The 21,676-nt window shown below is 31.9% G+C and overlaps 2 protein-coding genes across 2 annotated transcripts; both read left to right on the top strand.

The window, feature by feature from the left end:
• Positions 1–2,543: 2,543 nt before the first annotated feature.
• LOC132554987 (uncharacterized) lies at positions 2,544–7,477 on the top strand. Its single transcript, XM_060219315.1, has 10 exons — positions 2,544–2,707; positions 3,009–3,121; positions 3,609–3,738; positions 3,962–4,073; positions 4,255–4,488; positions 4,957–5,069; positions 5,720–5,843; positions 6,261–6,414; positions 6,712–7,173; positions 7,314–7,477. Exons 1-10 carry the CDS (start codon positions 2,544–2,546, stop codon positions 7,475–7,477), a joined length of 1,770 nt encoding a protein of 589 aa, XP_060075298.1.
• A 2,724-nt stretch (positions 7,478–10,201) lies between these two features.
• LOC132554986 (uncharacterized) lies at positions 10,202–15,841 on the top strand. Its single transcript, XM_060219314.1, has 10 exons — positions 10,202–10,365; positions 10,661–10,773; positions 11,955–12,084; positions 12,310–12,421; positions 12,603–12,836; positions 13,304–13,416; positions 14,064–14,187; positions 14,601–14,754; positions 15,076–15,537; positions 15,678–15,841. The coding sequence occupies exons 1-10, from the start codon at positions 10,202–10,204 to the stop codon at positions 15,839–15,841; spliced, it is 1,770 nt and encodes a 589-aa protein (XP_060075297.1).
• The last annotated feature ends 5,835 nt before the right edge of the window (positions 15,842–21,676 follow it).

Here is a 21,676-nt window from a genome sequence, read left to right as displayed (position 1 = left end):
GGATAAATATGGCACTAGGTTTTCTGACAGTGAACAGTTCATTGTCATGTTCAATCATTTACTTTCTTGAGAAAAAAATGCCCATATTTTCATGTCATTTGCAAACACTTAAGAATCAATTATGCTCTCTTTTTTCTTTGTCTTTTTAAATTTTTTTTACAAGTTTTGAGATTATCTATTTCAGTTACAGTAAATTTTTTAACAGAAAGCATGTAGACCAAGTTTTCTGTAATGAAATTTTATACAGTATTTAGTATTTTATACAGTAATTTAATATCTTAATTATACTGGGATACTTTATATAGTGTATGGGATACATAATGTGATAACTATATGGGGTGATATTATATATAGGAGAATATTGCATATATAGATATTCTACTCAATTTTTATTTTATAGCATTTAAAACAAACTGGTGTATTTTCTTTGATAAAGTGCAACATCTTCCAAATTTTTATTTGAAGTTTTTGAAAAAACAATGGTAAATTTTTCTACTCTATTCTTCATATTGTCTACTGATATTAAAAATTAAATGATGTATTTTTACATTATTGATTTTGTGATATTTATCATTACATTTTAAAATATGTTATATTAATAAAAAATGGTTATTGAATTATCAACATTTGTCTCTTATTTTATTACACTAGCCAAATATAACCAGCTGAAGGAAAGCCAATTACAGCTCTCTAGAAAGAGGTTTCCCAAAGGGATCTGAAAACCACCATTGTAAGATCTTCATATTAGTTTGACGATTATCTTTTATCCTCCTATTTGCTCTGAATGTGGGCAATAAGACACACAAACGAGATGGTGCCCGAATAAGTTTGTGAAAAGAAATGGCTTCGACCAATATTCAAGGTCACGGCAGTCAAATTTGTCAAAACCTTTGTAATTTTTTTTCTGATATACGAAATACCTATAAAAGTTATATGGGGGGGGGAGTGACATTTACAGGTAATGCAGGTTATAAATGTCACTGTTTAGAGTTGAGTGTCAGGAACGTGAGTGTTTTATAAATTGGTTAAAAATAATTGGATTTGTTGATTGATGTACATGTTAATGTATTTGTGATGAACCTTGATTACGTGGTGAACGATGCGGGCCCATTTGGTATTTTTATTGGGTAGTGGCCACAGGCACTCGAGGCCAGGATATTATTTTTTAAACGTTGATTTTTGTTTTAGCACTTGACTGACGTTATTTAAACGAAATATCAGGAATTCAGTTTATGTGCCGGTTGACAAATCCGAGGTCCACGGTCATTAAAAATACAGTGTATTTTTAATGACCGTGGACTCAAACCGGCACATAAACTTGAATTCTGCTGATATTTCGTTTAAATAACGTCTTTCATCAACGTTTAAAAAGACAAACACCTCCGAGCCTTTCATGGCAAAAGACAAACTAAAATTGTGTTCCAAGGGGCATGATGGACAGGACCAAAAGGGGTCAAATTGACTTAATTTGAAATATTGCAAGATCCATGTAAGAATTTAAAGGTTAAAAGTTGCATTTAAACGTTTTAAATTTCTTGACTTCACATTTCATCCTGGAAAGGTGTTGAGATTATTTTAGTTTATATAAGTAACCAACATTTTTACGCACGTCACGTCATGTCACGCCAGCAGTTATGCGATTCATTCAGTTTTCAAATAGATTTCCTTTAATACGTGGATAAAACTATAAATATCAAATCTTAATAGAACATGAAGAATGGTCATGTACTTAAAGTGGTATGCTTCTTATTCCCGCGGTACCTCCCTTCGATCAGTTTATATTTCAATTCAGAATTAACAAGTCCATTCCTGTGTAATTAACTGATATTATGCTGGAGAGTGATATTCGACATAAAACACTTTTATTAAGAGGGAAATGATAAATAATGTGTGTGTCTTTTGTGTTGAGTGTTGGTAAATAAACAAAATATTGATCAGCATCAGGTATATAATTATGTTGTTTGCCTGTTGTTAGTGATAATAATATAAATGTAAAAGGACGCAACAGAGGATAGGAATGAAGAATGTCACTCTCAAAGAAGTTGACCAAGTATTATGAATTTGAAGACTGAAATTTCTCGAAAAAGTAATGAAACTCTAAATAGTAGATACAACATCATAAAAAAGTCAAAAAGACAAAAAAAATGTCTTCCCCATATTAGACATAAAAAGATTAATTGATCACTTACATAGTCCTTAAAACTGACCGATAAGATTGATCTCCGCGATCAATGTTATTAACTGAGCAATCAGACGACAGCCCATCCTGTTGGCTACGACACAAGGGACATAACTCTTACTAAAAAAAGGCCCGGATAATTAAATAAACATTAAAAAACCCAAAATGTTCAATAAACACAAATGCAAAATATGTGCACGAGGAAACGATGGTCTAAAAGAAGATACATTTGAAGTAAATTGATATTTCCGCACAAAACAAACACGCATACTGCAACTTTCTTGCTAACCGAATGTTGAAAACGTGAAAATCCAAGACACGTTTAATTAGGTTACCTCCCCTTGTACGTAAAGTTTATCAATAGATGTCGCAGCTATTTGCACGTGACTTTTGGAGGGTTGCTAAGGCGCCATATTCCATTTGTGAATCAATCATGGAGTCGTGTACTGAAAGTCCTCCGAAGAAAATGAGCTGTAGAATGCGTATACTGAAAGAAGAAACAATTGACAGTCTCGTCAAGGGACGAGAGTAAGTCATTTATCATTTTAAGATGAATATTTGAAGGTAAAAACACAAGTAGAGTATTATGTTTAGGATTCAAGACGGCATTCCTGACATCAGTATGCAATACTCAACCGAGATTCAACGACAACATTCTAAAACCAGAGCAAACGGTATCATTATATCTAAAAAGAATGTATGAAATATTTATGATTCTATCGTAACCAGTCCTGTGAACAGGCACGTTTATTGTCTATTGTCCCAGTTCAAGATTACAAGAAAACTCGAGGTTCACTGACAATAAATATATTATTTTTAACTATTTCAGGATAGCCGGACATATCAAACATATCATCAAAGACCGACTAGGGTATGAGTCATCCCAACTACAACTGATTGAAAAGCAAAATAATTCTTCTTTGAAATCATTGAATGAGAGTGGTAAGTACTAAATGTCAGATCTTCTAAACATATCTGCACAGGCATTTTTGATTACTGAATGAAGCCTTTTTAACACTAGCCCTATTGACTTGGTTGGTTCATTTAGCATTTGTAATGTTCGAGGTCTCGTGGCATGTGGTGATGTAGATCTGCTTAACACAATGTTAACAGCATTGGAATTTCTCTGTTCATGAGTTGTCATAACTATATTCCATATATTATATTTTCTTTTCATAATATAGTGAAGTTTACAAGTCATACACAGTAACTTCCTTTCGTAAAATGTCAATATTGATACTGCCAGGAAATTATGCAAAATCATTATATTAAATTTTTTGAAAAGTCTTATTATTGTTTTATAAAAAAACTTATTTTCCTGTTAACTCTTCACAGAGTGAAATATATAATTGGAGAATATTTCCATGTCCCAGAGAAACCAATATTCCATTGATATAAGTACATTTTTTGTACCTGGTGTTGTTCACAGCATCAAGTCACAACCTGTTTGAGAATTTTAAGGAAAAATACCTGGCTTACATGAAAAGTACTGTCGTCCTCCAACAGGCCATGGTGTCCAAATTAGCTGAAGTTGATGGACCGTATGAAACAATTAAAAGGTAAAATTCAGCCTTCAGGAAAGTCCTTAGCTTGTAATTAATAGTGTGATAAAATATTGGTGGTATGCTCTTGTTGACAAACCAAATGTGAAACATTAAGTATTTTTTATTGATGTTTTAAATTAAAACATATGATTTGAAGTGCGGTTTGCCTGTATGCATTTTGTTGTAGATAGAAATTATTTTCTGTTCAATATGAAATGTTTCTGTTTTATAAAAACAGATGGTTGGATAATCCTACAACAAAAACGAGACCAGAAGAATTGAAAAAACAGTATTCCAACTTGCTTGATGGCCATGCAAACAAAATCACACTTTTGAAAAAGGAGAAAAAGGTAATTTTTAAAATTTCATATTGTGTTATTCCAATTGTATTTGTCTAGATTATAATTTTGAGTTTTACTTCGGTATGAAATCGAAAGTTTTCTTCTGGTGTAAAATTATAATTGATCATTTCATTATCCAAGATAATGAATATTATAACCTGGCCATGAAAATATTTTATTCACAATCCAGACATTGACAAAGATACGTAAACAACTAACAAAATGTCAGAAGAAGCTACAAAATGTTCAAGCCGCTCTGCAGATTAGTGTCAATTTGGACGTAGATGCATCAGCCCGTCAGATCAAAGAGCAGAGAACTCTTAAAGGGTTGGAAAAAGAATTGATCAATCGCCTTGACAAATCTCTGAGACAGTGCCAGGCTTTAATGATAGAAGAAGCTGAAAGCCAAAAATATCTTCAAGAGGTAAAAACTTGTCAATATAATTTGATATTGATACCTGGTATAAAGAATTGGCACTATAATCAGTACTGATAATGTTGTTATGCCCGGAGTACAATGTTACAGAGTATATATATCATCTTCCATTTTCACCCAAGTTAGAGGGATTGCCAACCAATTTTATTTTCTCTCCACTTTCTGTTACCATTAGTCCATTATAACTGCTGATTTTATTGAGAGTTTGACATTCTACATATTAACAATTTCTTTAAAGAGTTTTGAGAGTTTGATGACAATCGGAATGAATTATACATGTGATTGGATAAGTGATTCTTCATTGGTGAAATCTAAATAAGGATCTTGTCATGTTATTTTCATTGATTATTTTTTATGGTGTATTTCATACAGCCAGAATCTGAATTAAACTTGTTAGATAGTAATGAAAAATAAGATCAGAAAATCAACAGTATTATGTTATATGGTTAATTGCAGGGTATGATCAGGATAGCAGGTGAAATGGAAAAATTTGAAGAAAAACGAGTGAAAGTTAGCAATGCTGCCATGAACAAATTTGTACAGATATTGAACCAACAGGAGACCAACAGGTAGAATTTGATATATCTAATTTATTTTACAATAAGTTCAGGAGACATAAACATTACCTATCCCTCAAACAAGGTGGGGAATGGGGCTCAGTACAGACAATGATATTCAGCATTTTTTGGCATTTCAACTTCAATTCTATTAGACTGGTGGGCTTATTACCAGGCAAGAGTATATTTTACTCCATGAAAATAATGATTAGCCATTTTGCCTTTTGTCTATCCATCCATCTATGTGTAAGAGATATCAATATAACATTTCATAGGTAGATAGATCTTAACAAGGAGAAGTGCAGTGCACAAGAACCATCTGATGCATAATTAAGGAGTTATTGCCCTTTATTATTTTTCATACTTAAATTTGTCAGGAGCATTCCACTAAAACTATAAAAGGTATAAACATGGAATTTCATAGATATCAACGATAGGATGTGCACCAGAACCATCACTTGTTTTGCATAATATAAGAGTTATTGCCCTTGAAACTTCATAGATAGATAAATTTCAATAATGAGAATTGCAGTGCACTTGAATCATCACTCTTGTATGTATTATTTAGGAATAATTGCCCTTTATTATTTTTCATACTTAAATTTTGTCCAGAGCATTACACTAATACCAATTAAAAAGGAATTTAAATTTCTTATTTGCAGAACTGAAAAATCACAGGCAACGCTTGACCTGATGGCATCAGTATCGCCAACATTTATTGACCTTCCAAAGGTGTCCTTGACAAGAAAAGATGATGTCTTTGTCTACAAGTTTCCAAACATTGCAGTAAGTGCAAATGAATAGTATAATACTCAAACTCAGTGTAGGTTTAGAACTTTCTCCTATGAAGCAATGTGTAATCATACACTGGTTTGATAGATTTGAATGTCTGTATCTCTAAGAGTTGTTAAAAGACTTTGAAATTAATGATGCTATCTTTCAGTAGAGTCCCATTTAAATCTTTAAGTGTGGAAACTTTTGTATTCAAATCAATATTTATTTCTGAATGTTGCTATAATGGCGATTCATATCACTGATGTTCTCTGATGACAGAACAGAAATTGATGACCAAATAGAGATATACTACCTTTTATTATATTTATCAATTGATAACCATCTGATCATTGCTGTAATGTGTTTTAATGAAATTTATAAAACTTCCTAATACATGTCTGATTTCAAAATTATATATGAATTTTTCAGGAGCAACTGCGAGAATTGGGATATTCAGAGACAGCTTCCGCTCCAGAGCCTGTATACAGACAGATCTTAGAATCTCCAGTCAAATTTACAACGCCCTCTCCTCAGGAGACAAAGTCTTCTTCGAAGAGGTCTTCATCCTCCAAACATTCAAATGGTAATTATTATTGAATAAACATGTTTTGTCTGCCAGTGATGTTCCCACGATAGGGAATGTGTATCATCCCTTCTTATCACATCTGTATCACATCATTTATTCGTTTAAATACATTTTTTTCTATATGTAGTAATAGGGATTGATGCTAGTTTGGCTTTAAATAAGGGAGATAATCTGTATTAATTGGTTTTGACAAGTTTTTACTTCACCTTGTGGGTTGGTGCCCAAAAAAGGAAATTAAGCAAGTTCTTTAAATTTGAATTTGAATTTCCATTATTTCGTTTTTTTCAGAATCAGATGGTGAATGTTCCAATGACCACATGAGAAAACATTTTAAAACTAAAACAACAGGAGAAAACAAAATATCTAGACAAGAGATCAGTGATGATGTGATGGAACAATCAAAACATGCCAAGAAAGTGAGAAAATCAGTCACAAAAGAGGAAAAGTCCACCCTTCAGGAACTCCGTACAAAAATGTCTCCACAACCTGTTGACAAGGAAACACCAGTAAGGAAGTTTTCTATGCCCTCCCAGGATTCAGATGAAGAAGATGATGCTCCACCACCTCGTGTCTGTAGACAAGGATGGGTAAGCAGTGAGGAAGAGCAAGTCTCTGTAAACAAGATGGAGCAGGACATTTCTCACAGGGACGTGGCCCAATACCCTTACCATGGTGTACCCCTAGAACAATGTCGTCTACTTAAAGCTCTTGTGACACACAGTTCTGCAGATAACACCCATCTCAGCTTTGAAAAAGGTTAGTAAGCTAAAACATGACATGTAACTATCATGCTAATCTGAAGGAACACTGTTTACTTAGATTGATAGCAGATGATTTTTACAATAAACTCAGTATCTTAGAAATCATTGTCGTTTACGTTTGGTGCTTGATTTCAGGACAAAAACTGGTGCAGACCCACAAAGCTACAGAGGAAGGTATAGCCTACGGTTACACAAGCAAACACAGCTACAGCAAGGTCAAGTATGGCTACTTCAGTCTCAGGCAGATGAAGACATGGAAACCAACCACAAAGAATATTCTGAAGAATTTATTTACATAAATATACAACTTTTTATGGTTAGAGTAGTTTTTTAACTTTGATAACTTTTACCTTTGTGCCAATGATGACAATATCACAATTCTCAGATTTGAGCTTTTTAGTATTTATAAATATCAGATATAAATAACTGTACTGCTTTTTAAATATATTTTTTGTGTAATAAGGAAGAGAAGAAATATATCAAAATTTAATGATACAAAACAAAAACATCGTAGAGCAGCAAAATATATGTAAATAATAAGTGTGGATATTTGTACATACTTTAAGAAGGAAAAGAGAGAATAGTAATTATTAAGACATTTATATTATCATAAGATTTTAAGTGGCTATGGAGATAATCAGAATTTAACTAACTTTGTTATAGTGTTACAGAGAAAAATCAGAGATGTGATCAACAAAATATTGTGTATCGGGCAATTAGTAACACATGGTAGTAAGTCCAACCATGTATCTTTGGTAAAGAATGGTATTATTGCTTCTTAAGTAGAATTACAATGTAGTAACATTTTATTGTCCTGCAATAAGGCCAGACCTCGAGTCAGAGTTGGTTGACTCCCTGGCCTTATTGCAGGATAAATATGGCACTGACATTGTCATGTTCAATCATTTACTTTCTTGAGAAAAAAATGCCCAGATTTTTATAGGTCATTTGCAAACACCTAATAATGAATTATGCTCTCTTTTTCTTTGTCTTTTTATTTGTTTTTTTTTTTTTTTTTACAAAATTTGAGATTATCTATTCCAGTTACAGTAAATTTTTTAACAGAAAGCATGTAGACCAAGTTTTCTGTAATGAAATTTTATACAGTATTTAGTATTTTATACAGTAATTTAATATCTTAATGATACTGGGATACTTTAGACAGTGTATGGAATACATAAGACATGGGTAATATTGTATCGGGATGTGATAACTATATGGGGTGATGTTATATATAGGAGGATATTACATATATAGATGTTCTACTCTATTTTTATTTGATAGCATTTAAGACAAATTGGTGTATTTTCTTTGATAAAGTGTAACATCTTTCACATTTTTACTTGTTTGTAGTTTTTAAAAAATAATGATAAGTTTTCTACTCTATTCAGTTTCTATCTGGTTTGGTGCAATTCATATTGTCTACTGATATTAAAAATTAAATGATGTATTTTTACATTATTGATTTTGTGATATTTATCATTACATTTTAAAATATGTTATATTAATAAAAAAGTGGTTATTGAATTTTCAATATTTGTCTCTTATTTTATTACACTAGCCAAATATATCCAGCCTAAGGAGAGCCAATTACAAGCACTTTAGAAAGAGGTTTCCCAAAGGCGTCCCACAACCACCATTGTAAGATCTTCATAAAGTCTCTATTAGTTTGATAATTTTCTTCTATCCGCCTGTTTGCTCTGAATGTGAGCAATAAGACACAGAAATATAACCTACATACCTAAATAAATATCCTCCCAGTACTTCAAGAAATATGGGAATAACTATAACTGACCAAGATGACTCTTTTGAGCTTACCTGGCCAAAGTGCAAGTGAGCTTATTTCTTAGATAGGTGTCAACTTTTGTACAAAATTTTGGAGAGGAAAAGTGACATTTACAGATAATGCAGGTCATAAATATCACTGTTTAGAAACGTAAGTTTTTTTTATAAATTGGTTAAAATGATAGGATTTGTTGATTGGTGTATATGTTTAATGTATCTGTGATGAACATTAATTACGCGGTGAACGATGCGGGCCCATTTGGTATTTTTATTGGGTAGTCGCCAGTTGTACAATTCCTTTCAAACACCTCCGAGCCTTTCATGGCAAAAGACAAACTAAAATTGTGTTCCAAGGGGCATGATGGACAGGACCAAAAGGGGTCAAATTGACTTAATTTGAAATATTGCAAGATCCATGTAAGGATTTAAAGGTTAAAAGTTGCATTTAAACGTTTTAAATTTCTTGACTTCACATTTCCTGGAAAGGTGTTGAGATTATTTTAGTTTATATAAGTAACCAACGTTTTTACGCACGTCACGTCATGTCACGCCAGCAGTTATGCGATTCATTCAGTTTTCAAATAGATTTCCTTTAATACGTGGATAAAACTATAAATATCAAATCTTAATAGAACATGAAGAATTATATAATTATGTTGTTTGCCTGTTGTTAGTGATAATAATATAAATGTAAAAGGACGCAACAGAGGATAGGAATGAAGAATGTCACTCTCAAAGTTGACAAAGTATCATGAATTTGAAGATTGAAATTTCTCGAAAAAGTAATGAAACTCTAAATAGTAGATACAACATCATAAAAAAGTCAAAAAGACCAAAAAAATGTCTTCCCCATATAAGACATAAAAAGATTAATTGATCACTTACATAGTCCTTAAAACTGACCGATAAGATTGATCTCAGCGACCCCTGTTTTTAACTGAGCAATCAGACGACAGCCCATCCTTTAGGCTACGACACAAGGGACATAACTCTTACTAAAAAAAAAAGGCCCGGATAATTAAAAAACCACAAAAAAAAAATATTCAATAAACACAAATGCAAAATATGTACACGAGGAAATGATGGTCTAAAAGAAGATACATTTGAAGTAAATTGATATTTCCGCACAAAACAAACACGCATACTGCAACTTTCTTGCTAACCGAATGTTGAAAAAGTGAAAATCCAAGACACGTTTAATAAGGTTACCTCCCCTTGTACGTAAAGTTTATCAATAGATGTCGCAGCTATTTGCACGTGACTTTTGGAGGGTTGCTAAGGCGCCATATTCCATTTGTGAATCAATCATGGAGTCGTGTACTGAAAGTCCTCCGAAGAAAATGAGCTGTAGAATGCGTATACTGAAAGAAGAAACAATTGACAGTCTCGTCAAGGGACGAGAGTAAGTCCTTTATCATTTTAAGATGAATATTTGAGGGTAAAAACACAAGTAGAGTATTATGTTTAGGTTTCAAGACCGCATTCATGACATCAGTATGTAATACTCAACCGAGATTCAGCATTTTAAAACCAGAGCAAACGGTATCATTATATTTAAAAAGAATGTATGAAATATTTATGATTCTATCGTAACGAGTCCCGTGAACAGGCACGTTTATTGTCTGTTGTCCCAGTTCAAGATTACAAGAAAACTCGAGGTTCACTGACAATAAATATATTATTTTTAACTATTTCAGGATAGCCGGACATATCAAACATATCATCAAAGACCGACTAGGGTATGAGTCATCTCAACTACAACTGATTGAAAAGCAAAATAATTCTTCTTTGAAATCATTGAATGAGAGTGGTAAGTACTAAATGTCATATCTTCTAAACATATCTGCACAGGCATTTTTGATTACTGAATGAAGCCTTTTCAACACTAGGCCTATTGATTTGGTTGGTTCATTTAGCATTTGTAATGTTCGAGGTCTCGTGGCATGTGGTGATGTAGATCTGCTTAACACAATGTTAATAGCTTTGGAATTTCTCTTTTTTTTAATGCGTTGTCATAATAACTATATTCCATATATTACATATTCTTTTCAAAATATAGTGAAGTTTACAAGCCATACACAGTAACTTCCCTTCATAAAATGTCAATATTGATACTGCTAGGAAATGATGCAAAATCTTTACATTAAATTTTTTGAAAAGTCTTACCGGGTATTATTTTTTTATCAAAACTTATTTTCCTGTTAACTCTTCACAGAGTGAAATATATAATTGGAGAATATTTCCATGTCCCAGAGAGACCAATATTAATACGATTAATACGAAGAACATTCCAGTTTATGGATTTTAAATTATTTATTCCACTATATAAAAGTCTTGTTCGTTCCCATATGGATTTTGCTAGTGCTGTGTGGTCGCCACATTTACAGAAACATATAGACAAGATCGAGGCTGTATAAAGACGAGCTACCAAAAGTCTCCCAGGGATGCAAAATTTAAGCTATATTGACATATTAAAAAAGTTGAAATTACCAACTTTGGCCTTTAGAAGAATCAGAGGTGATATGATTGAATTATATAAAATATTGAATGTTTATGATAAAGATTGTTGCACGTCTGTACCACTATGGAGAGATGTGGCAGATCGCCACAGCAGTCGAGGAAATTCAAAAAAAATATTCCCCAAACGGAGCAACAACATGTTACGGAAAAACTTTTTTTCAATACGAACAGTATCAATATGGAATAGTCTACCTGAAGAAGTAGTATCGGCACCCAATATAAACTCTTTTAAAAACAAACTGGACAACCACTGGAAGAATCAAGAACTTTATTATAACTATAGGGCAACAATCAAACTTTAACTATAGCTATATTTATGTACATGTGTATTTTCTATACCTGTATATTATGTATTTACATATATGAGTCTGGTGTAGAGGACTTGTCTTAGTCCTGAACCGGAAATAAACTTAACTTAACTTAATATTCCATTGATATAAGTACATTTTTTGTACCTGGTGTTGTTCACAGCATCAAGTCACAACCTGTTTGAGAATTTTAAGGAAAAATACCTGGCATACATGAAAAGTACTGTCGTCCTCCAACAGGCCATGGTGTCCAAATTAGCTGAAGTTGATGGACCGTATGAAACAATTAAAAGGTAAAATTCAGCCTTCAGGAAAGTCCTTAGCTTGTAATTAATAATGTGATAAAATATTGGTGGTATGCTCTTGTTGAATAAACCAAAGGTGAAACATTAAGTATTTTTTATTGATGTTTTAAATTAAAACATATGATTTGAAGTGCAGTTTGCCTGTATGCATTTTGGTGTAGATGGAAATTATTTTCTGTTCAATATGAAATGTTTCTGTTTTATTAAAAACAGATGGTTGGATAATCCTACAACAAAAACGAGACCAGAAGAATTGAAAAAACAGTATTCCAACTTGCTTGATGACCATGCAAACAAAATCACACTTTTGAAAAAGGAGAAAAAGGTAATTTTTAAAATTTCATATTGTGTTATTCCAATTGTATTTGTCTAGATTATAATTTCGTGTTTTACTTCGGTATGAAATCGAAAGTTTTCTTCTGGTGTAAAATTATAATTGATCATTTCATTATCCAAGATATTGAATATTATAACCTGGTCATGAAAATATTTTCTTCACAATCCAGACATTGACAAAGATACGTGAACAACTAACAAAATGTCAGAAGAAGCTACAAAATGTTCAAGCCGCTCTGCAGATTAGTGTCAATTTGGACGTAGATGCATCAGCCCGTCAGATCAAAGAGCAGAGAACTCTTAAAGGGTTGGAAAAAGAATTGATCAATCGCCTTGACAAATGTCTGAGACAGTGCCAGGCTTTAATGATAGAAGAAGCTGAAAGCCAAAAATATCTTCAAGAGGTAAAAACTTGTCAATATAATTTTGATATTGATACCTGGTATAAAGAATTGGCACTATAATCAGTACTGATAATGTTGTTATACCCGGAGTACAATGTTACAGAGTATATATCATCTCTTCTATTTTCACCCAAGTTAGAGGGATTGCCAACCAATTTTATTTTCTCTCCACTTTCTGTTACCATTAGTCCATTATAACTGCTGATTTTATTGAGAGTTTGACATTCTACATATTAACAATTTCTTTAAAGAGTTTTGAGAGTTTGATGACAATCGGAATGAATTATACATGTGATTGGATAAGTGATTCTTCATTGGTGAAATCTAAATAAGGATCTTGTCATGTTATTTTCATTGATTATTTTTTATGGTGTATTTCATACAGCCAGAATCTGAATTAAACTTGTTAGATAGTAATGAAATAAAATTAGAAAATCAACAATATTATGTTATATGGTTAATTGCAGGGTATGATCAGGATAGCAGGTGAAATGGAAAAATTTGAAGAAAAACGAGTGAAAGTTAGCAATGCTGCCATGAACAAATTTGTACAGATATTGAACCAACAGGAGACCAACAGGTAGAATTTTATATATCTAATTTATTTTACAATAGGTTCAGGAGACATAAACATTACCTATCCCTCAAACAAGGTGGGGAATGGGGCTCAGTACAGACAATGATATTCAGCATTTTTTGGCATTTCAACTTCAATTCTATTAGACTGGTGGGCTTATTACCAGGCAAGAGTATATTTTACTCCATGAAAATAATGATTAGCCATTTTGCCTTTTGTCTATCCATCCATCTATGTGTAAGAGATATCAATATAACATTTCATAGGTAGATAGATCTTAACAAGGAGAAGTGCAGTGCACAAGAACCATTTGATGCATAATTAAGGAGTTATCGCCCTTTATTATTTTTCATACTTAAATTTGTCAGGAGCATTCCACTAAAACTATAAAAGGTATAAACATGGAATTTCATAGATATCAACAATAGGATGTGCACCAGAACCATCACTTGTTTTGCATAATATAAGAGTTATTGCTCTTGAAACTTCATACATAGATAAATTTCAATGAGAAGTGCATTGCACCTGAATCATCACTCTTTTATCATTTATTTAGGAATAATTGCCATTTATTATTTTTCATACTTAAATTTTGTCCAGAGCATTACACTAATACCAATTAAAAAGGAATTTAAATTTCTTATTTGCAGAACTGAAAAATCACAGGCAACGCTTGACCTGATGGCATCAGTATCGCCAACATTCATTGACCTTCCAAAGGTGTCCTTGACGAGAAAAGATGATGTCTTTGTCTACAAGTTTCCAAACATTGCAGTAAGTGCAAATGAATAGTATAATACTCAAACTCAGTGTAGGTTTAGAACTTTCTCCTATGAAGCAATGTGTAATCATACACTGATTTGATAGATTTGAATGTCTGTATCTCTAAGAGTTGTTAACTTTGAATTTAATGATGCTATCTTTCAGTAGAGTCCCATTTAAAGCTTTGAGTGTGGAAACTTTTGTATTCAAATCAATATTTATTTCTGAATGTTGCTATAATGGCGATTCATATCACTGATGTTCTCTGATGACAGAACAGAAATTGATGACCAAATAGAGATATACTACCTTTTATTATATTTATCAATTGATAACCATCTGATCATTGCTGTAATGTGTGTTAATGAAATTTATAAAACTTCCTAATACATGTCTGATTTCAAAATTATATATGAATTTTTCAGGAGCAACTGCGAGAATTGGGATATTCAGAGACAGCTTCCGCTCCAGAGCCTGTATACAGACAGATCTTAGAATCTCCAGTCAAATTTACAACGCCCTCTCCTCAGGAGACAAAGTCTTCTTCGAAGAGGTCTTCATCCTCCAAACATTCAAATGGTAATTATTATTGAATAAACATGTTTTGTCTGCCAGTGATGTTCCCACGATAGGGAATGTGTATCATCCCTTCTTATCACATCTGTATCACTTCATTTTATCGTTTAAATACATTTTTTTCCATATGTTCAGTTTAAAAAAGAAAATCAATGAGTAATAGGGATTGATGCTAGTTTGGCTTTAAATAAGGGAGATAATCTGTATTAATTGGTTTTGACAAGTTTTTAATTCACCTTGTGGGGTGGAGCCCAAAAAAGGAAATTAAGCAAGTTCTTTAAATTTGAATTTGAATTTCCATTATTTCGTTTTTTTCAGAATCAGATGGTGAATGTTCCAATGACCACATGAGAAAACATTCTAAAACTAAAACAACAGGAGAAAACAAAATATCTAGACAAGAGATCAGTGATGATGTGATGGAACAATCAAAACATGCCAAGAAAGTGAGAAAATCAGTCACAAAAGAGGAAAATTCCACACTTCAGGAACTCCGTACAAAAATGTCTCCACAACATGTTGACAAGGAAACACCTGTAAGGAAATTTTCTATGCCCTCCCAGGATTCAGATGAAGAAGATGATGCTCCACCACCTCGTGTCTGTAGACAAGGATGGGTAAGCAGTGAGGAAGAGCAAGTCTCTGTAAACAAGATGGAGCAGGACATTTCTCACAGGGACGTGGCCCAATACCCTTACCATGGTGTACCCCTAGAACAATGTTGTCTACTTAAAGCTCTTGTGACACACAGTTCTGCAGATAACACCCATCTCAGCTTTGAAAAAGGTTAGTAAGCTAAAACATGACATGTAACTATCATGCTAATCTGAAGGAACACTGTTTACTTAGATTGATATCAGATGATTTTTACAATAAACTCAGTATTTTAGAAATCCTTGGTATTTACTTTTGGTGCTTGATTTCAGGACAAAAACTGGTGCAGACCCACAAAGCTACAGAGGAAGGTATTGCCTACGGTTACACAGGCAAACACAGCTACAGCAAGTTCAAGTATGGCTACTTCAGTCTCAGGCAGATGAAGACATGGAAACCAACCACAAAGAATATTCTGAAGAATTTGTTTACATAAATATACAACTTTTTACGGTTAGAGCAGTTTTTTAACTTTGATAACTTTTTACTTTGCGCTGATGATGACAATATGGAAATTCTAAGATTTTAGCTTTTTAGTATTTAACAATATCAGATATAAATAACTTCACAGTTTTTTAATAATATATTTTTTTGTGTAATAAGGAAGAGAAGAAATATATCAAAATTTAATGATACAAAACAAAAACATCGTAGAGCAGCAAAATATATGTAAATGAAAAGTGTGGATATTTGTACATATTTTCAGAAGGAAAAATAGAGAATAGTAATTATTAAGACATTTATATTATAATCAGATTTTAAGTGGCTATGGAGATAATCAGAATTTAACTCACTTTGTTATAGTGTTACAGAGAAAAATCAGAGATGTGATCAACAAAATAATGTGTATCAGGCAATAAGTAACACATGGTAGTAAGTCCAACCATGTATCTTTGGTAAAGTATGATATTAAGGCTTTTTAAGTAGACATACAATGTAATGCTATTTTATTGTCCTGCAATAAGGCCAGACCTCGAGTCAGAGTTGGTTGACTCCCTGGCCTTATTGCAGGATAAATATGGCACTGACATTGTCATGTTCAATCATTTACTTTCTTGATAAAAAATGCCCAGATTTTTTAGGTCATTTGCAAATACTTAACCAAAAGGTATGCAATATTCTTGATTGAGACATTATTTTAATGTAATCAATTATCCTCTCTTTTTTCTTTGTCTTCTTAAAATGTTTTTACAAATTTTGAGAGCATCTATTCTATTTACAGGATATTTTTTTAACAGAAAGCATGTAGACCAATTTCTATAATCTAATTTTATACAGTAATTTAACATCTTAATGATATTGGGATGTAATACTTTATACAGTGTATGGGATACATAAGATATATGGGTAATATAGTATGGGGATGTGATAATTATATGGGGTGATATTATATAGGAGGCTATTACATATATATATATATATATATATACTACTCTATTTTTATTTTATAGCATTTAAGACATTCTGGTGTATTTTTTTGATAAAGTGCAACATCTTCCAAATTTTTATTTGTTTGTAGTTTTTGAAAAATAACAATGAAGGTTTCTACTCTATTCAGTTTCTATCTGATTTGGTGCAATTCATATTGTCTACTGATATTAAAAATTAAATGATGTATTTTCACATTATTGATTTTGTGATATTTATCAATAAATTTTAAATATGTTATATTAATAAAAAATGGTTATTGAATTATCAATAGTTGTCTCTTATTTTATTACACTAAGCAAATATAACCAGCCTAAGGAAAACCGATTACGAGCTCTCTAGAAAGAGGTACCCAAAGGGATCTGACAACCACCATTGTAAGATCTTCATAAAGTCTTTATTAGTTTGATAATTTTCTTCTATCCTCCTATTTGCTCTGAACGTGAGCAATAAGACACAAAAATGAAATCTATGTACCTGGAGTGCAAGTGTCAACATTTAATGAAAATGATATATTTGGCTGGTAGGTTTCTGGGATGAAGCCCAACAGTTTGCAAAAAAGAAATGACCTTGACCCATATATAACGTCACAGGATAATTTTTGTTCAAAATCTTAAAGCAAGGATTCCTGACTAACATCAAGGCCTATAAGGCTGGCAGGTAAGTCTCTGAGATGGAATTCGATTAGGTTTGTGAAAAGAAATGGCCTATACCCATATTCAAGTTCACATGGGTAAATTTCTTCTGATAAGCCAAAAGGCTTGATAAGTCTCTTAGATAAAGTCATATAATGATTGCAAAACGAAATGACTTTGACATGCATTTTTGGTAAACCTTCAAAAAACATTTCTGGCAAACCAAAAATCCGAGAAGCAGAATGCATGGTGGAAAGGTGGAACTATTTCAATATTCTAACGATCCAACGAGTGGTTAAAAAGTTAAACCATTCGTTGGATTATTTATAAATTAAAATTTAAATCATATTTAAGTACCAGAAACAGATTACGAATGAGTATCTATTTTTTATGTTCTCGACCAAGACATTATTCAAATATAAGCAAATTCCTTTTAATTGTACTTTGATACTAATTTGTATTTTGGGTAAGTCATTTCCACTCACCAGATATTTTTAACAGATAGCATTTAGACCAGGGTTTTCTAAGATGAAATATGGTTTATATAGGGATGTAAAATTAAACGGGAATGAAGTATTTACATTGGGGATGTTACATTCTACATTTTCTACATTTTTCATCGCATTCTATGATAAAGGATATTTTTCAAAAATGTTCATTTGTCTGAAGTGCTAAGCTATCTTCCACTTTATATTTGTGCTACATATTTTTTGTATGCTTTTGACCTGGAGTTTTAATGTAGTGATTAAGTTTTCTGTTCAGTTTCTTTCTACCTGATTTGGATACAATTATCTACCGATACTCAAAAATGATAAATATATTTTAGTATTATTACACTTACATCAACAGATGTTCAGTAAAGCTGAAAATAAAGAAAATCTTGCATTAATATTTTAAATTTGGTCCGTAGCATTCTTTTTCATTTTCAAAAGATAAATTTCAGGAAAATAAGTATGACGTTTGGTGAAAATTGAGCAACTTCATGTAAAACCTCAGGCTTCGTTGACTTGAGAGATAGCCCTGCTTGCTTTAATGGATAGCCAATTCTGCCTTTAAATAGTGCATTTCTTTAACTGATCAATTGATCTGAAATGGCGACGAATGGGAACAAGAAAATCCTGTCATGTAATCAACATCTTAATCTAACCGCACAGTTGATAAAACAATGGCGAAATAGGAAATGAAAAAATACTCCGAGGCTTAAGGAATTTTACGAGAATATAAGACAGGAGTTCCGGAAGGTTGAACGTCTCCTGCTTCAAAGACGACCTTGGCCATATAAATTTTGGTCAATCCAGGTAAGTGATGTTACGTTCCCAAATGAGAACAAGGTAAATAGCAAGGAATCACCAGGTACACTAACGAGCATAAAAAAATGTCAAGCTTAATACAAGATTGTGACGATATTAGGTCACATGTACCCGATAATAGATACAATGTGCTTCAAGATCGCGTGACGAAAGGTGATTTTAAGATATGATATAATCAAAAACAGATTTTTACAAATAATTTTTTATGATCTATTTATATATTTGCTGGAAAAATGTTAAAATCAATATGAAACGCATGCTAATTATATATATATATGAATTGATGTGTAAAGGTATATTGCAAAAGATTAAAAATAACAAAATGCTATAGTCAAGAACGCTTTTATTCAACTCAATTAGCTTTACTTACTTGTTAGAAATTTGCTGAGTGTGAATGAAAAACATTACTTGCCAAACACTATCGACTAATTGATGTGATTTTATTCATGAAAAGCCGAAAAAGGATAAAGTGTTGGAATATTGTCTTAGTTTAGAATATTCCCTCAAACATTTAGATATCCATGAACATACTGTTATTAATAACACTTGATATACATAAATTATTTGACATCAAGTTTGTCTTCATAATGTCAAGATATCTTTACATCCTTCACATCGCCGATAGGTGAGACCTGGCATGGTTTCTATTGTCATTTAATTCTCACTAGAAGTTATATACATTCCTTTCTTAAGACATGGCCCATCACTTATAATAATGACAGATTTTAAAAGACCCGTTCAAATAAATCCTTCATTTCTATTTCCGTATAATTTCAGAGATCATTCCACGTATTTTGTGTTGATAATTTATCAAGGACTCTGAAAACCCTGGAATGCACATATGACAAGATATGGGATGATATCGTATTTGTTTAGTTGACACGAACGGCGACTTAAAACTCAGCATGAAGTCCTACATGTTTCATCACTGCCTGATTCTGTGGCAAGTTACCGTGGTTACACTGGCTATCTAGATTATGGTTTAATGTGATGAAAATGCAAAAATGCAAAAAAATATTTTATATAGGATCATTGTTCATTTAGGTTGTTGTTATTAATAAATTCAATTCAACTAACAAGTATGGTTTAGATAGGTGAGTATGTCCTATACTCAACACTAAGATGAGTTGGATAGGTGATCTTGTCTTTCACTTTTCAGTAAGATTGTTTTGATAAATGAAAATGTCCTTCAATTTTACCACTTGTATGGGTGATATTGCCGCTAAATATTATCACATCATCGGTTTCTAACAAGTCTGCACAGTTTGTAAGAACTGGTCGTGTTATCATTTATTCGTACTAATATTGCTATATACAAAAAACTTCGGATGTTGTATACATATATATATATTTCATATTAATTTGTAATATTGTGGTATACATGTTGTATGATACTAATTTGTTATATTATTCTAAACATGTAATATTGTATAATATTAATTTGTAATTTTGTGATAAACTTATTATATGATATTTTTTTGTTATATTATGCTAAACTTGTTGCATGATATTAATTTGGAATATTGTAATAAAAAAAAAGAAAAACAACATCGCCGAAAATAATTTGATTCATAATAAAGTTTTATCAATTGGTGTCCATTCATAAAATCCACGGGGGACAATCTTAATAAGACAAATGACTATATAATTGTTATCAGAAAGGTCAATTACATAAAGGAAATATTTCTTCTCTAGCTAAAAAATATATATTTGAAGATATCGTGGTTTATATTCTTAATATTGTGAATTATACTGTGAATTTGTGAATCTTGTGATTTGTATCGTGAATCTTGTGTACCGTGAATCTTGTGATTTGTATCGTGAATCTTGTGTACCGTGAATCTTGTGATTTATATCGTGAATCTTGTGATTTGTACTGTGAATCTTGTGATTTATATCGTGAATCTTGTGGTTTGTATCGTGAATCTTGTGATTTATACCGTGAATCTTGTGATTTATGTTAAAAATCTATTGAATTTGTACTTCAGTCAATACATTTAATGTATTCAACACCATTTTTTTCTAAAACTTGTCTTTATTTTGACGACTTGTGATGTGTATTTGTGTTTGTTCTTTCCGAATACAAACACCCCTTTTAATGATCCATATCGGCAGTTTACAAAGAAACTAGTCACAAGATTTTTAATATAGGTCAAATTATTTAAAATCATAGTCACAATGTTTACAATATAAGTAAAATGTATACATGATTTCTATTTTCATAAGATATTTAAGAATATAAATCCCAGGATTTAGAACTTAAATTATTGTATTATTTTAGAAGTCATTGAGACATCAAAACCTAACTCAACGTGATTGATTGAATCTTCACAAAATTCTATACAAAGACTTGTGTATTTATATATGTCCATATATTATAAATAGATATGGAATTTAAACTCAAAGCAAACAGAACGAAATACAACTTACATGCAGAGTGCGCAGTGAAGATATCATATCATAAATAAATTACCTCAACGTTGCGGTCAAAACGATTGATGTGTTGGTTAAGACTTCAAACAAGGCCGATGACATAACCAATACAAGCTTAGAGTCTTGTTTTATTACGTAAAATTACGTGGCTAACAGTTGCTGTTCTGTTCTACTTCATCCTTTACTAAAATCTACAATCAACAGTTTTGAATTTCTGACGATATGTTTTTGAAATAGTTGTTTATTTAAACTATAAATCTATAAATCACGTGATTGCATTCATACTATGAAAAGGTTGTAAACACCGACATGAATCGCCCTAATGATACTTCAAAGAAATATCTATCAATGTACCTGTTATGCTTGTATCTACATTTTGACATAAAATTAAACCAAAATTTACCCTATGCACACACCCATATAAACAAATATGTATACAGTTATTGACAGTCCAGGAGTCAAACG

This window comes from Ylistrum balloti, unplaced genomic scaffold (assembly GCF_031769215.1).
Source record: "Ylistrum balloti isolate Yb309-2 unplaced genomic scaffold, AGI_CSIRO_Ybal_v1 Utg370450, whole genome shotgun sequence".
Taxonomy (NCBI): domain Eukaryota; kingdom Metazoa; phylum Mollusca; class Bivalvia; order Pectinida; family Pectinidae; genus Ylistrum; species Ylistrum balloti.
Note: the sequence above shows the minus strand (reverse complement) of the source record. Positions and strands in the feature narration are given on the sequence as shown.

Bases quoted from the DNA above. Each gene is read 5' to 3' on its own strand.
- LOC132554987 (XM_060219315.1), top strand. From the start codon at position 2,544: ATGTCGCAGCTATTTGCACGTGACTTTTGGAGGGTTGCTAAGGCGCCA. The intron at 3,739-3,961 runs GTAAAATTCAGC...TTATAAAAACAG, and splicing joins CCGTATGAAACAATTAAAAG to ATGGTTGGATAATCCTACAA. The intron at 4,074-4,254 runs GTAATTTTTAAA...TTCACAATCCAG, and splicing joins TTTTGAAAAAGGAGAAAAAG to ACATTGACAAAGATACGTAA.
- LOC132554986 (XM_060219314.1), top strand. From the start codon at position 10,202: ATGTCGCAGCTATTTGCACGTGACTTTTGGAGGGTTGCTAAGGCGCCA. The intron at 10,366-10,660 runs GTAAGTCCTTTA...TAACTATTTCAG, and splicing joins AGTCTCGTCAAGGGACGAGA to GATAGCCGGACATATCAAAC. The intron at 13,417-14,063 runs GTAGAATTTTAT...TCTTATTTGCAG, and splicing joins AACCAACAGGAGACCAACAG to AACTGAAAAATCACAGGCAA.